The following is a 14,958-nucleotide window of genomic DNA, read 5'->3' on the forward strand; positions in this document are numbered from 1 at the left end:
TGTAACAGTGATGTAAGCATAACAGTATCATACCCATTGATGCATCATGCTTGAAAAGATAACAGTATGAAATATCCAGTCAAAGGGAGATAACTTCTTTTAACTACAAATTTATCCATCTATAAGGGAAGTAGCTTTTGACTACAAGGCTGGTTCGGTGTTGTTCTTTTATGAAATAACGACGGACCTGGTGATTTTATATTGCTTTCAGACAAGCCAAGGCAATTTTTCAAAACTTCTTCACCAAACCTAATTTATTTTCCTTTCAATTTTTTTACTTACTTCAATTGGTTGTCCATTCTTGAACCATTTCACTTTTGCCCTTGGGTCAGACACAAAGCACTCAAGCACACCATCCTTCATACGTGTGATTTCGTACTTTGCAGGAAGTTTCTGGGTGAAATCATACTCAGGCTCCTTAGCTGTAAAAAAAGATCATGACATCAATAGGGGTGTACATGGGCAGGAACCCCGACATACCTAGGGGTGTACATGGAGAGGAACCCCGACATCCCTAGGGGTGTACATGGAGAGGAACCCCGACATACATGTACCTAGGGGTGTATATGGGGAGGAACCCCAACATACCTAGGGGTGTACATGGGGAGGAACCCTGACATACCTAGGGGTATACATGGGGAGGAACCCCGACAAACCTAGGGGTGTATATGGGGAGGAACCCCGACATACCTAGGGGTGTACATGGGGAGGAACCCCGACATACCTAGGGGTGTACATGGAGAGGAACCCTGACATACCTAGGGGTGTACATGGGGAGGAACCCTGACATACCTAGGGGTGTACATGGGGAGGAACCCAGACATACCTAGGGGTGTACATGGGGAGGAATCCTGACATACCTAGGGGTGTACATGGGGAGGAACCCAGACTTACCTAGGGGTGTACATGGGGAGGAACCCTGACATACCTAGGGGTGTACATGGGGAGGAACCCTGACATACCTAGGGGTGTACATGGGGAGGAACCCTGACATACCTAGGGGTGTACATGGGGAGGAACCCTGACATACCTAGGGGTGTACATGGGGAGGAACCCAGACTTACCTAGGGGTGTACATGGGGAGGAACCCTGACATACCTAGGGGTGTACATGGGGAGGAACCCTGACTTACCTAGGGGTGTATATGGGGAGGAATCCTGACTTACCTAGGGGTGTATATGGGGAGGAACCCTGACATACCTAGGGGTGTACATGGGGAGGAACCCTGACATACCTAGGGGTGTACATGGGGAGGAACCCAGACTTACCTAGGGGTGTACATGGGGAGGAACCCTGACATACCTAGGGGTGTATATGGGGAGGAATCCTGACTTACCTAGGGGTGTATATGGGGAGGAACCCTGACATACCTAGGGGTGTACATGGGGAGGAACCCTGACATACCTAGGGGTGTATATGGGGAGGAATCCTGACTTACCTAGGGGTGTATATGGGGAGGAACCCTGACATACCTAGGGGTGTACATGGGGAGGAACCCAGACATACCTAGGGGTGTACATGGGGAGGAATCCTGACATACCTAGGGGTGTACATGGGGAGGAACCCTGACTTACCTAGGGGTGTATATGGGGAGGAATCCTGACTTACCTAGGGGTGTATATGGGGAGGAACCCTGACATACCTAGGGGTGTACATGGGGAGGAACCCTGACATACCTAGGGGTGTACATGGGGAGGAACCCAGACTTACCTAGGGGTGTACATGGGGAGGAATCCTGACATACCTAGGGGTGTACATGGGGAGGAACCCTGACATACCTAGGGGTGTACATGGGGAGGAACCCTGACTTACCTAGGGGTGTATATGGGGAGGAACCCTGACATACCTAGGGGTGTACATGGGGAGGAACCCCGACATACCTAGGGGTGTACATGGGGAGGAACCCCGACATACCTAGGGGTGTACATGGGGAGGAACCCCGACATACCTAGGGGTGTACATGGGGAGGAATCCTGACATACCTAGGGGTGTACATGGGGAGGAATCATTAGGGGTATACATGGGGAGGAACCCTGACATACCTAGGGGTGTACATGGGGAGGAACCCCGACATACCTAGGGGTGTACATGGGGAGGAACCCCGACATACCTAGGGGTGTATATGGAGAGGAACCCCGACATACCTAGGGGTGTACATGGGGAGGAATCCTGACATACCTAGGGGTGTACATGGGGAGGAATCCTGACATACCTAGGGGTGTATATGGAGAGGAACCCTGACATACCTAGGGGTGTACATGGGGAGGAATCCTGACATACCTTGGGGTGTACATGGGGAGGAACCCTGACATACCTAGGGGTGTACATGGGGAGGAATCCTGACATACCTAGGGGTGTACATGGGGAGGAATCCTGACATACCTAGGGGTGTACATGGGGAGGAACCCTGACATACCTAGGGGTGTACATGGGGAGGAATCCTGACATACCTAGGGGTGTACATGGGGAGGAATCATTAGGGGTATACATCACAGCTAGTTTGACCATTTATATAATTATTCATAATTATTTGCTGGTTCAAAATATAGATGAACAATACTGCAAATAAGCAACTGAAAGAACCTTCTATAAACCTCGACACTTCACTTCCACATCCTCAGTTAGGAAATAAAGTATCTCCTTACTACTTACTGGAAAAAAAACTGTTTCATAATTTTTAACTGTGACGAATGAAAGAAATGCTCGTTACCTTCAACATAGAGCCAAGCTGATGTCTTGATACCATTGCATTCAAGGGTATATTTTCCTGCATCCTCAAGTTTCACACTCTGTATATCCAAGATATATTCCTGATCTTCATTTTCGAAATGGTATTTATGACCGTTGAAGATCTCCAATTTGTTTTTGAACCATTTCACCTGTGCATTAGGCTTACAGAAGCCACAGGTGAAGTGGACCATCTTTTCACCCTCTATGGTTTTGATGTCTTCAAGATCCTCCAAGAACTTGTCAGGTTCCTGTGTAATATGTAGTTTAAGTTAGATTCTGGACAAAATATTGTACAATATCATTGGAAAAAAAATTGAGCATTATTTTTTTTCATTACTCTTTTTAATTGAAATAAAACAATTCTACAATTTTAAGAGAAATTTGAGAACATATTTTAAGTAGAATTCTTTAAAAAATATGAATTAAATAATGAAGTCTTGTAATCATATAATAAAATTGATTTTTTATCTACTCAGCCAATAACTGCATGATCAATTTTATAACTATATTTGATATTACAGTTAATTTTCCATAGAATAACAATGTGCAACAGAGGCGGCAATATCAGAGCTTTAACAACACTGAGATAGGTCCAACTCTTTCACCCTACAAACCTCTTCTTATAGCTCAGTTGAACCCAATGATGGACAAGTGGTGAAAGAGCATTTAAATCATCCTCTCTACTCTGGTATCTTTCATACATTACAAATTTTTAAAAACTATTTCAAAACTAAAAAAAATTTTTTTTAATTTCTTTTCTTTTCATTATTTTCTGACAATTATAAGTTATTGCCATGGTTACAGAGATGTACACATGTTTCGAGTTTGAATCATATTGAAAAAATTATCATTTCGAGGTATAAAAAACAGCCCAGAGCAGAGCGTGAATAAGCATATCTCACAACAGTGACATTATTAATGTGTAGGCAAGGATTTTAAAAATCCAGATATATATATAATTATCAAAAATAGATATAAAAGTGTGCTGATTTAAATATATGATATATATTAACAGAATGCAATTTAACATTATCATAATGAAAATGCCTAGCATGAATTATGCATATGGAATATAGAAATGAATATAGGCACATGTACTAAATACATGTATACAGGTTTGAAGCAGAAGGTAGATATATATTCAATTAATATGCAAATCATTTAAATGTCAAATAAATGCTTTAGTATTGTTTCCAATACCAAGGAAACTATTTGGTTTCAAAGTTTAGATTTCTATATTTAAATCCATATTCTTTACTTTCAAAGGGAAGCATCTCAATGAAGAAAAAAAGACTATTTATTTTTTTTTTACAAAGACTAAGAATACAATTTGGATTTGCAAGCCTAAAGAACTCTTCAATGCTTGTAAACATCAACTCACAACAAAATTTATTTGACATTAAAATTTTTTACTTGTAAATGTTCTACTAGTACCAAATCCAGCTAATTGGCACAATCAAAAATATAACTTTGTCAGTTTTGTTTTTTTTGTTTTTTTTTGTTTTAAATATTTTCTACTTTGAAGAGTGAATGGTTAAACTCTGCAGGATTAAGTTTTTAAAATTGGTTACTTTCAGTTTGATAGAATTGCACACATTGTCATTAGTAGAATATTTACTAACGGTCCTTTGCACAATTCAAAAGTTCTCTTCCATGCAGACATGCATTCATGCATTGTTCACGTGTCAGTCCTGTGGAGTAATCTTCACAAACGGTGCATGTGTGATATTGATGGTGCCTGTGTGAAAGAGTTGAATGGATTTCTCTTTTGCATACATCCATTTAGATAACGCTACACTAAAATCTTCAATGCCATGTAATATCTGGAATATCTATGCCACAGATATCCTCCCAAATATCTACGCCAAGTGTAACATCTGCAATATCTACCCCACAACAACATTTGAAATTATCTATGCTGTGTTAAAATTTTGCACCAAGTATATGCCAAGTTTACTTCTAACAAACATATGCTATGTAAAATATAAAGAATCTTTTGGCCACATTAATTTCTGAAAAATATGCCAGTTTTATGCCATGCATATTATGCCCTATGCTGTCAATTTTATGTTGTGTCTTGAAAATCTATGTCACATTGAGAGAGCACCAAAACCACAAAATTTTATCACAACACTCAAGAGCTACATATCCTACAGAAAAAAACATACCAACAATTCTGTATCCTTGTTTTCCTTAACTTCGAAAGGCCTCAAACACATTCAAAGTTTTAAAAGTTATGATTTGGTTACTAAATTAGGTCCAAGAATTTCTTGCCCATTCCAAATGAAGTAATACAGAATTCTATATGCGATTACGAGTAGCACAAAGAAACACAAGATATCCCAGCCCAGAATTTCAGAATAGTACAACTTTTTTCTGCAGAAGGAAATATTATCCATAAATTAACAGTATAATTACATAGACACTGCCTGTTAATCTTTTCTCCAGAAAAATATCACTAAGAATCCCATTTAATTTCATAAAAATACTTCTATAAGGAAGAATATCCTGATTTTTATTTTATTTTTGAGATGAAAAAATGGTAAGTGGTGCAATTTTGTTAAATAAATAGGAAATGTACATCTCCCATGTTAAATCATTTACAGCGAGATGTCGCCGCGATGTACATCTCCCATGTTAAATCATTTACAGCAAGCGATGTACATCTCCCGTGTTAAATCATTCACAGCGAGATGTCGCCACGATGTACATCTCCCATGTTAAATCATTTACAGCGAGATGTCGTCGCGATGTACATCTCCCATGTTAAATCATTTACAGCGAGATGTTGCCACGATGTACATCTCCCATGTTAAATCATTTACAGCGAGATGTCGCAGCGATGTACATCTCCCATGTTAAATCATTCACAGCGAGATGTCGCCACGATGTACATCCCCCGTGTTAAATCATTTACAGCGAGATGTCGCCGCGATGTACATCTCCCGTGTTAAATCATTTACAGCGAGATGTCGCCGCGATGTACATCTCCCCCGTGTTAAATCATTTACAGCGAGATGTCGTGGTGATGTACATCTCCCGTGTTAAATCATTTACAGCGAGATGTCGTCGCGATGTACATCTCCCGTGTTAAATCATTTACAGCGAGATGTCGCCGCGATGTACATCTCCCGTGTTAAATCATTTACAGCGAGATGTCGCCGCGATGTACATCTCCCGTGTTAAATCATTTACAGCGAGATGTCGCCGCGATGTACATCTCCCGTGTTAAATCATTTACAGCGAGATGTCGCCGCGATGTACATCTCCCGTGTTAAATCATTTACAGCGAGATGGTGCCATATAATTAATAGTCATCCACGTTAACGTTGTTGTTGTCAGTTTTGTGCTTCTTCTTACTTCAAAAAAGTGATACAACATTGGCGTTAATGACCACTATTTATAGGTAAAGAATATACTTACTGCCTTAATTGTGGGCTTATATTGGAACCGGTAAGAGAAAACACAGAATATTCAATTCTGATAGTACTTACCCACCATGCTAGTACAACGGATAACCATGTGTTAAGAGTGCTGTGAAGTGCGAGGTGCTACATCATTTAGTTATTGAGAATGAGCTGTCACAAAATTTTCATGTTAAGTCATAAAAAAGAAAAATTTCTCTAAATTTTTCTGATTATGAACAGAAAGATATGTCTCACACTTTTAGTCATCATTTTCGAAATCATAAAATAAAGATTTCTTTTCAATTGTGATTGCAGAAACTATACAATAAAAGTTTTTAAACATGTTTTCAAACATGAAATACTTTGTGAATCAGACATGTGATATATTCAATACCGCATCATATCTCTGTATAGGGCCACTGGAGGTTACTGACCTCCTCATATGGCTATCTTTGGTGTCTCCATTTCACTTAATACACTAGCAGCTGCACTTCCTTCATATCAAAATAATATGTAAAATAAAAATTATGGCGAAATACAAAAATACATTAAAATTATATTTTATACATTTACAAACACAATTTGTACCTCACATTCACAAATATTTCATTTTTGTTGATGAGGAAGGCAATGCAGCTTTAGTGTACTAAGTGTGCATACATGACCATATATAGTTATCAATCAATAATTATATCCTTATAAGGTAATGGGATGTCAGTTTCTGTTCTACCAGGCCAAAAAGTCAATTGATTATGGGTTGAAAGATTATCTGATGGAGAGAATATGATCAGAGAAGAGTTGACATTCAGGTAAAATAAAATTTACTGGAAGTGGCTGATTAGATAAGGTCAAGGAGTATTTTTAGATTTAAATGGAATGTTTGTCTTGAGAGGCAAAGGCCAGGTGCATGATTAGAGAAGGTCAAGGAGTATTTTTAGATTTGAATGGAATGTTTGGCATTGAGAGGTCAAGATCAAATAGGTGATTAGAAAAGGTCAAGGACTATTTTTAGATTTCAATAAAAGGTAATTCCTTGATAAGTCAAGATCCAGTGCAAGATTAGAAAAGGACTATTTTCAGAATGGAATAAAATGTATGGCCTTCAGAGGTGGCCTTGAAAGGTCAAGATCCAGTGCATGATTAGAAAAGGTCAAGAATCATTTTTTTTAGATATGAATGGTAGAGAAGGTAAAAAACTATTGCCATAAATATGGCCTTTAGAGGTCTAGAAACATACGGTTCATGTTATACTGGGATGTGTCAGGGCTTCATATGCTTATTCTTGTCCAAGTTACGTACAGGTGCAGACGTATCGGGCATACATCTTTGATGCAACAAGTGCTATTTTGTTTTCATCCATTCATTCAGATGCTTGTTTTCTATGGGTATCATTTATAATGAGGATATGAGGATTGGAGATTTAATTAGATCGTTATAATGCATCACAGTGTCATTATCACAGTCAGCAATCATGTGTGTCATTACAATTGGATCAGATGTTAGGAAGAAAATTTATTTATTCAAAGACAACCCAAGAGGAGAAAAAAGACAATATATCATTGGAATGATAGCGTATAACATATAAAATGATCATGTCTTTTTGAAGTATGCAATTTAGAATTTTGAACTTTCCAAAAAAGTATCAATTTTTTTCATAAAATATCATCAGTTCTGTCTTTCTTTAAATATCTTATTCAGATCTTTCAGCTTCCAAAAAGCTTCAAATGATTTCAAAACCCAACTGTCAAGACACAAGCTGATCCGGGTCGTTGAGTGAAGAATTTATTACGTTTTAAGTCGGTCAAGGGATGTGTTATTTTATCACCTAGAGTGCCTTACTTACCCGACGTTTCAGTTGCATAGATCGAAAATCTTGGGTTGGTTTCTTATTCTCCTCAACAACCTGAGCAAGGCTCTGTGTGTGTGTATAAGAGTATATGTACATCACAATATCAAAGTGAGGCAGTACCAGTGACAAGATATCCCATATTTTGTCACAGTCCAAACTTACATGCTCTACACCAAAAATCTTCACAAAATCAAGTTCAAATTGCACTTTTTGAATTTTTGAATTGATTTTTCAGATACAGACAAAAATGCTGCAATTTATTTTTTGTATTTTTGATCTTTCTTGAAAAATGTCAAATGTACCATCCACCGGGATATCTTATCACGGATACTGTAGTAACAAAGACAATGATCTTTGTTGACTATATGTATACAGCTGTATGTGCAGTGATGACCTCACTCGTCATCACAAGACTGTGAACATCAACATCTCAGCAATCTATAAGTGTCAAGTGACATATCTTACTGATAAACAACCTGGGCTCCATCCACATGTAACACAGGAAAATGGCAGTCACACAACACTGGACATATGCATGTTGGAAGTGCTCATACCAGTCCGTATTTTGTGCAAACATCCCATAATAATTTCTAAGTGCACTACAATTCTGGAAAGGTGTGCATAAAGGGAGACAACTATGTTTTCGGGAGCTAGCGCAGGAGTGAGAGGCGTTTTTCTACCTGGAATGGGTCTGGACGCTATGGTTACAGTATTACGATTGGTTGGTTTTACTATTGAAGCCAGCTGGTGATGGGTTATGGCCCCTGAAGGTGAATCTCTGATGTCGTGGTATATATATATATATATATATATATGATTATATATGATTATATACATCAAAATGTTGACATTTTTTGTTATTAATAACAAATGTGTTAAATACAACATAAACATCATGCTTTTCTTTCACTACTGATACCAGTGGGCAGGATAATATTATCAGGTGAGACTTAGTGAAACCTCTAGGGTTCCTGTTATCATACGGTTTAGCTTTTACATCCAACTCTCAGTTTAATGTGGCATCTATTTCAAAAATAGTCAGGCAAAAGTGCAAAATACCAGTTTCAAAGCACATATTGAACATTGGTAATTTTTTTTTTTTTCAAGTATTCTTTCATTTTTTAGACAATATACGTACATGAACAAATGCTTTTTAACTTTAAAAAACAATGTACATGTAAGAGTTGAGATTTAAAAACAATAAATATGAATAAGATAAGGACAGTTGTGTTGGATTTTAAAAGCTTTATAGAAGTAGGGTTATTGTATTAGGAATTTACTGAGTATCAGTTATTTGTTATTTCCAGAGTAATATATGTTAGATATTATATAATACAGTAAAACTGTTATAATCCATGAAACACTACATAAAATTAGTTTAAAAATCAAGAAATCAACAAAATTAATAAAATATAGATAAATTGAAATCAAATAGAACAAAATTGAAAGCATATAAATAAAGAGAGTATATGATGACTATGATCGATACACCGATATATGTACGTATACTTATCAAGGCAGTTGGCAGTAACAATATATAGTGAAGGACAAATCTTTATCTTTAGAACTGTGTCTAAAAAAACAACTCATAAATAGATTTTATTTGAGCTGATTAAGCAATAATTTTCTGTCATATTTCTAGAATTTACTAAACTGCAATGGATGACTTGAAGTTTATTTTCAATGGAATATGTGCATATACAATATTTGTTCAGGGTCTTTAATCCATTTTCTTAGATGATGATCCCTTCAAAAATAATGAATCCCTAATTTTGAATATTTCAAAGTGGCCTGAGGTCATGCCATCTTTACACAGTAATGATAGGGTCGGACCCCCAGTCACCCTACACTGTTATTGACGTACCAACTATTGCCTTCACCAGCTCAATCATTCTGAAATGTCTCTTTTTTTCCTATAGATGTATTTGAAGGCTAAATTTTACATTTTCTTTTAAAATAATTCTGATAAATAACCAAAATATTCAGTATTATTCAAACTGCAGTTTTATTTTTGTTGTAATTATAATCAAATGGTTGTTTTTGAAACCTGATGAATTTAGCTTCAGTTTCATCAACGTTCCTGACCTAAGGGAATTCTTTAACTTATTTTTCCCATAGGAAAGCATTACAAAATTTAAGGGAAGAAGATTATTCTTTTAATTAAAACATTCCTTAAATTCTGTAATGCTTTCCTGTGGAAAATTTTAAGTGAAGAATTTCCTAAAGTTAAGGAGATATTGATGAAATTGGGCTTGGCATTCATGGTACTATTAATTACGTTTTGATAGCACTAGGACACAAATGAACCTTTTTAATGTCAACTACCTTGAAAGTTCTTCAGGTATATCAATATATTACAACAATGATGCAGTTAATATCAACATAACCAGTTGTTGACAGACATCACAGAATACAATTAGTGGCGGATTTAGGTGAATAGAAAAATTACATTTTATTACGTAATGAATTCAATGAGATGATTCATCTAAATGTCTCAAAATGTGAAAATGTATAATTTTTTTGGTTTGGTCTAAGAGATAGTACATGATAGATCAGAATGTTATTTCCTATATATTCTGCAGCTTATAATAAGCATTAGTTATATCTACAAGCCGATATAGTCTACCTCTCGTTTGGCCTCTCTGTGCTGTAGAGTGGGCCAGTCGGGGATTAAGTCTACGAGAGATGCCCTACGCTGCTGCATGGATGTGCGCCGCTGCTGCTCCATAGCCTCAAGTTTATCTACGCTGGGTTTCATCACTGGGAGAGGGATATCAAGGTTGTCCATGGACTGGCGTCTACTGGAATCCTTCTGTACACAGAGCAATAAATACCCATGAAGCTTTGTATATGAGTATGTTTTAACCTAGGGGTCAGCTAATGGGCCCTGTGTGTGAGTATACATACCAGTTTTCAACAGAAGTGCATGGTTGCTAGACAGAACTTCAATATACCCCTGTCAAAATTATGGGACTTCTGGAAGAATTAGAGGAAGATCTAATGCAACAGTAATGGTTAATTCTACATGGAATCTTATGAGGAATTTTACAGGCTACTTTAACACACTGATAACCTGATGTAGAATTCAGGGGTAAATTCTCACCGGAACAGGATGGGTATAGATTTCATAGGAAGAAGTACTTTCTATGCAAATGTCAGGGTCTTGAAGCGCAGATATTGAGTACAACAGACCTAAAGGTCCACCATCTAGCATATAGTGAAATATAGCATTGAACATGAAGGGGAAACAGGTGGACAGGGGAAAAAATGGCCAAGGTCAGGTTGGCAAAGAAAGTAAAATAAAGTAAAATACATTCAGTGATAGTCCAATCTTGTGCAATTCTTTATTGTAAAGATTGGCCTTCATTGAGCATGTTAATGTTAATCTTTCTTTTCAACAAAATATGATAAGCAAAATGTTAATTGTATAAATTTAGAATAACAAGTTAGCATGTTCCTACAGAATGAAGTGAAGGAACTAAACAATATGATTTCTGAAATCAATAAATAATGACAACATTTGGACTTCATGTTCAATAGCCAAATAAATATGCAATTATGACATACAAATATAAACATAAGATTGGGCATAAAACTTTTAATATACATGTAAAAATAAAAAGCTGGGGGTAACCAGGGTAACCTCAGGCAGTCGAGTCAAAATATGATCAAACAACCTGTTGTGCATTTAGGGCAATATGAATTTAAACATCATGCTGATAAATTGCCATTTAGAAACAGTAAAATAATTTGTGCCATAATAACAATGCTAAACACTACGAATTGGTGTAATGTATGTGGACATAAAACATACCAACAGTGCTGTAGACGAATTCCCCAAATCAACATGCATTTTTCATACTTTCTTGAAATGGCAAAAACCACAGGCAAAGATAGTGTTGTCAAGGTTCTTTGTGACCATGACAACTATATCTATGCACGGTAATAATAATAATCAAAATTCCAATAAGGTAACAACTTAAAAAGAAGAGGATAAACAGAAGATCAACCCATCATCACACAAAGCGGTCCTAAAAGAAAAATAATTATCAAAACAATGGTGTGTAAAACAAAATAAATCATCAAAGCAAACAGGTGTATGGTATATAGAATTCAATAACAATGCTGTATAACAAATGCTCCACTAGCCATCCTCTAAAAGGCAGTTATCTGCCCCTTAATTGTGACAGTTATCTGCCCTTGATTGAGGCAGACATTTTTTTCTACCCTGTTTCAGACATGCCTTTTGTTTCGATCCAAGACCCTTCAGATGGACACCAAAGTCTACATCGCCTTCAAAATCGTCCCTGGATTTTCTTGATCCTTTCAATTTCACCCCAAACTTCTGCTGTGCCTGTTCAGTAGTGGATTTCTTTTTCTTCTTATCCTTCACCTCAGGTACAAGTGTTTCTTTTTCCTCTGCCTGAAGTTTTCCAACTGAGGACTTCTTTAGTTTGACAAATGGGCCAGTTGGAGAGTCAGTATCATCAGGAAGAAGAGATGACTTCTTTGGTTTGATAAATGGCCCTGATGGCCCTGATGGCCCTGAAGGCCCTGAAGGCCCTGCTGGTCCTGACGGCCCTGATGGCCCGGTATTCTCTTGACGTGGGACTTTTTTCAATGTGACAGTTTCTCCATCCTCCTCAGCTGCTGGGACCTTTCCCTTGCCTATTTTCAGTTTTGACTGCTCTACCTCAACTGCTTCAACTGAGGCCCTTTTAGTCATTTTCATTTTGGTGGTAGCCTCCTCAATCGTAACAGCTTCAACGGAAGTCCTTTTCTGAGTCATGCTGACACTCTCAAAAGTGGTCCTCTCCACTTTATCAATCAATAACGAACTCCTCCTTGAGGAAGCCTGGCTACCCGGCTTAAGAAAAATATTCAGGATTGTGAAGATTAAGCCCTACCCTAACCCCACATAATGCACAGGAGCTCTGTGATCCTGATTAGGCAATTAGTATGTTGTTTTAGTTACAATTAGTAAGATTCAACATTTTTTTCCAACCTACATAATCTATGACTAAATTTGTCTAACTCCCTAATCCTTAATTAAACATTATAATAATTATTTGACCTTCATTCAAGGACTGTGTCTATCTGACCTCATCTATGTATTCAAGTTGACCTTTGTCTTGACACCAGATCTACATAAGATATTTTGTCTTACCCCAGATCTGTACAACATGGCCTTTGTCTTATCCCAAATCTATACAACACCACCTTTATTTGACCCCAGACCTACACAAGATAGACTGCTATCTGACCCCAGACCTACAAAGAATGACCTTAGATTGACCCCAGACCTACACAAGATGACCTTTGTCTGACCCTAGACCTACAAACGATGACCTTTGATTGACCCCAGACCTACGCAAGATGACTTTATTTGGTCCCAGATCTAAACAAGATGACCTTTGCCTGACACCAAATCTAGCAAAAATAACCTTGACAATATATGTCTATACCATGAAAATTATATATTTGTGATAGGATAGGATTAACAAATTCAGTTGAACCCCCAACCCCGACCCTTGCAGGAAATCTTATTTACAGCACAGAATGTGGTCAGAATAATTCAAAGATGTATAACTATTTCTAAATAATATTCTGTTTCAGACAAGTATAACATTAATGTTTAGGAAAACAAAGATTTAATAATTTTGTATCTCCCATGATCATGAAAATAAGCAGATATTAAGTTACATAAGAATAAAAAATGCTTAAACAAATACTTCAATAAAATTTATATTAACTAATAGTTAATCAATTTAACTGATTACTACAAAACACACTGATTAGTACACAAATCATTTATATATCAAGATAATTTATGAATACCATTATAATCACACAGTTACCATAGTGATCAAGGAAACCTCTACTCTGATTGGATAACATTACCTTCTCGTCCTCGCTGTCACTTCCTGTCTTTTCTATCTTCTTTAGGTTGGCTTTCATCATCTCAATCTGTGAGGGACGTCGCTTTTTGTCAACTGTGAAAAGACATAGCAAAGTGTCACGACCTCAGAGTAAATAAATAGGAACATGATCAGGATAGCACATACAAGGTCATGACCTTGACAAAATATTTAATCTGACTTGCTGAGAAATGAATTTACTTAGCTTACTTTACCAAATACTAATACATTCAATGACTTTCTTTTGCATTTCTTTACACAGACTGTCAATGTTGGACATCTTTAGAATCCATTGTACAGTTTCCTGTTATTCCATTGGAGTTACAGGAAAACAAAGAAATAATATAAAACGAAGAATAATTCACATATATGTTTTGGCCACCATAATCTACCAAACTTTTTTATTATAACTTCCATAGTTAGATCAGTTATAACCTATATCTGCAATAATTTCTTAACTTATATTACATTTGATCAATTCAATATAAAGATACCAATACTATTTATTCTTTTGCCTGCTATAGATGCAATGAAATCTTGTTTGATATTTATGTTTTTCTAAATAAATTACTAAGGAATGTATGACATGATCCTTGCAGTGGCATTTCTAATTCAACTATCATAAATCTCAGTCAGTAAAATTCATTATAGATTTTTTTTTATTAATTATTTTAAAACATTATAAAATCTGTAATAAGTTTTGGATCTATACTTATATATTTTGAACTTCATTTTTCCTCTATATATATAATGTTTATAATGTTGTAAGACCGTGACAGATTTCTTTTACACATTACGCAATTCATCACTGTAGTCTCGTTCAACCAAATGCTTGATTTCTCTGTGTAGTGTACAAAAGCATGCCCAGCCAAGAAGAGTCTAGTTGAATAAGACTGATCATCAATGGTATACATGTACTTCATAACTTATAAGGTCACAATATTTCCATTGTGGTTATCATGGCTATATGTTATAGTCTTTGCTTTTGTTTCGATATCTTGGACAAAGTTTAGCCAATATAAGTTGAGATAAATTGTAACTGTTATTAGTTCTA

The 14,958-nt window shown here is 36.6% G+C and overlaps 1 protein-coding gene across 1 annotated transcript in view; it reads right to left on the reverse strand.

The window, feature by feature from the left end:
- The window catches only part of LOC117335538 (twitchin-like), a 187,286-nt gene that overhangs the window by 63,775 nt on the left and 108,553 nt on the right, over positions 1-14,958 (reverse strand). Inside the window, 6 exon segments of the mRNA XM_033895608.1 lie at positions 283-422; positions 2,711-2,978; positions 6,154-6,168; positions 7,981-8,052; positions 10,613-10,798; positions 13,888-13,979. Of these exon segments, the coding sequence (XP_033751499.1) occupies positions 283-422; positions 2,711-2,978; positions 6,154-6,168; positions 7,981-8,052; positions 10,613-10,798; positions 13,888-13,979 (773 nt within the window).

Source organism: Pecten maximus, chromosome 10 (assembly GCF_902652985.1).
Source record: "Pecten maximus chromosome 10, xPecMax1.1, whole genome shotgun sequence".
Taxonomy (NCBI): domain Eukaryota; kingdom Metazoa; phylum Mollusca; class Bivalvia; order Pectinida; family Pectinidae; genus Pecten; species Pecten maximus.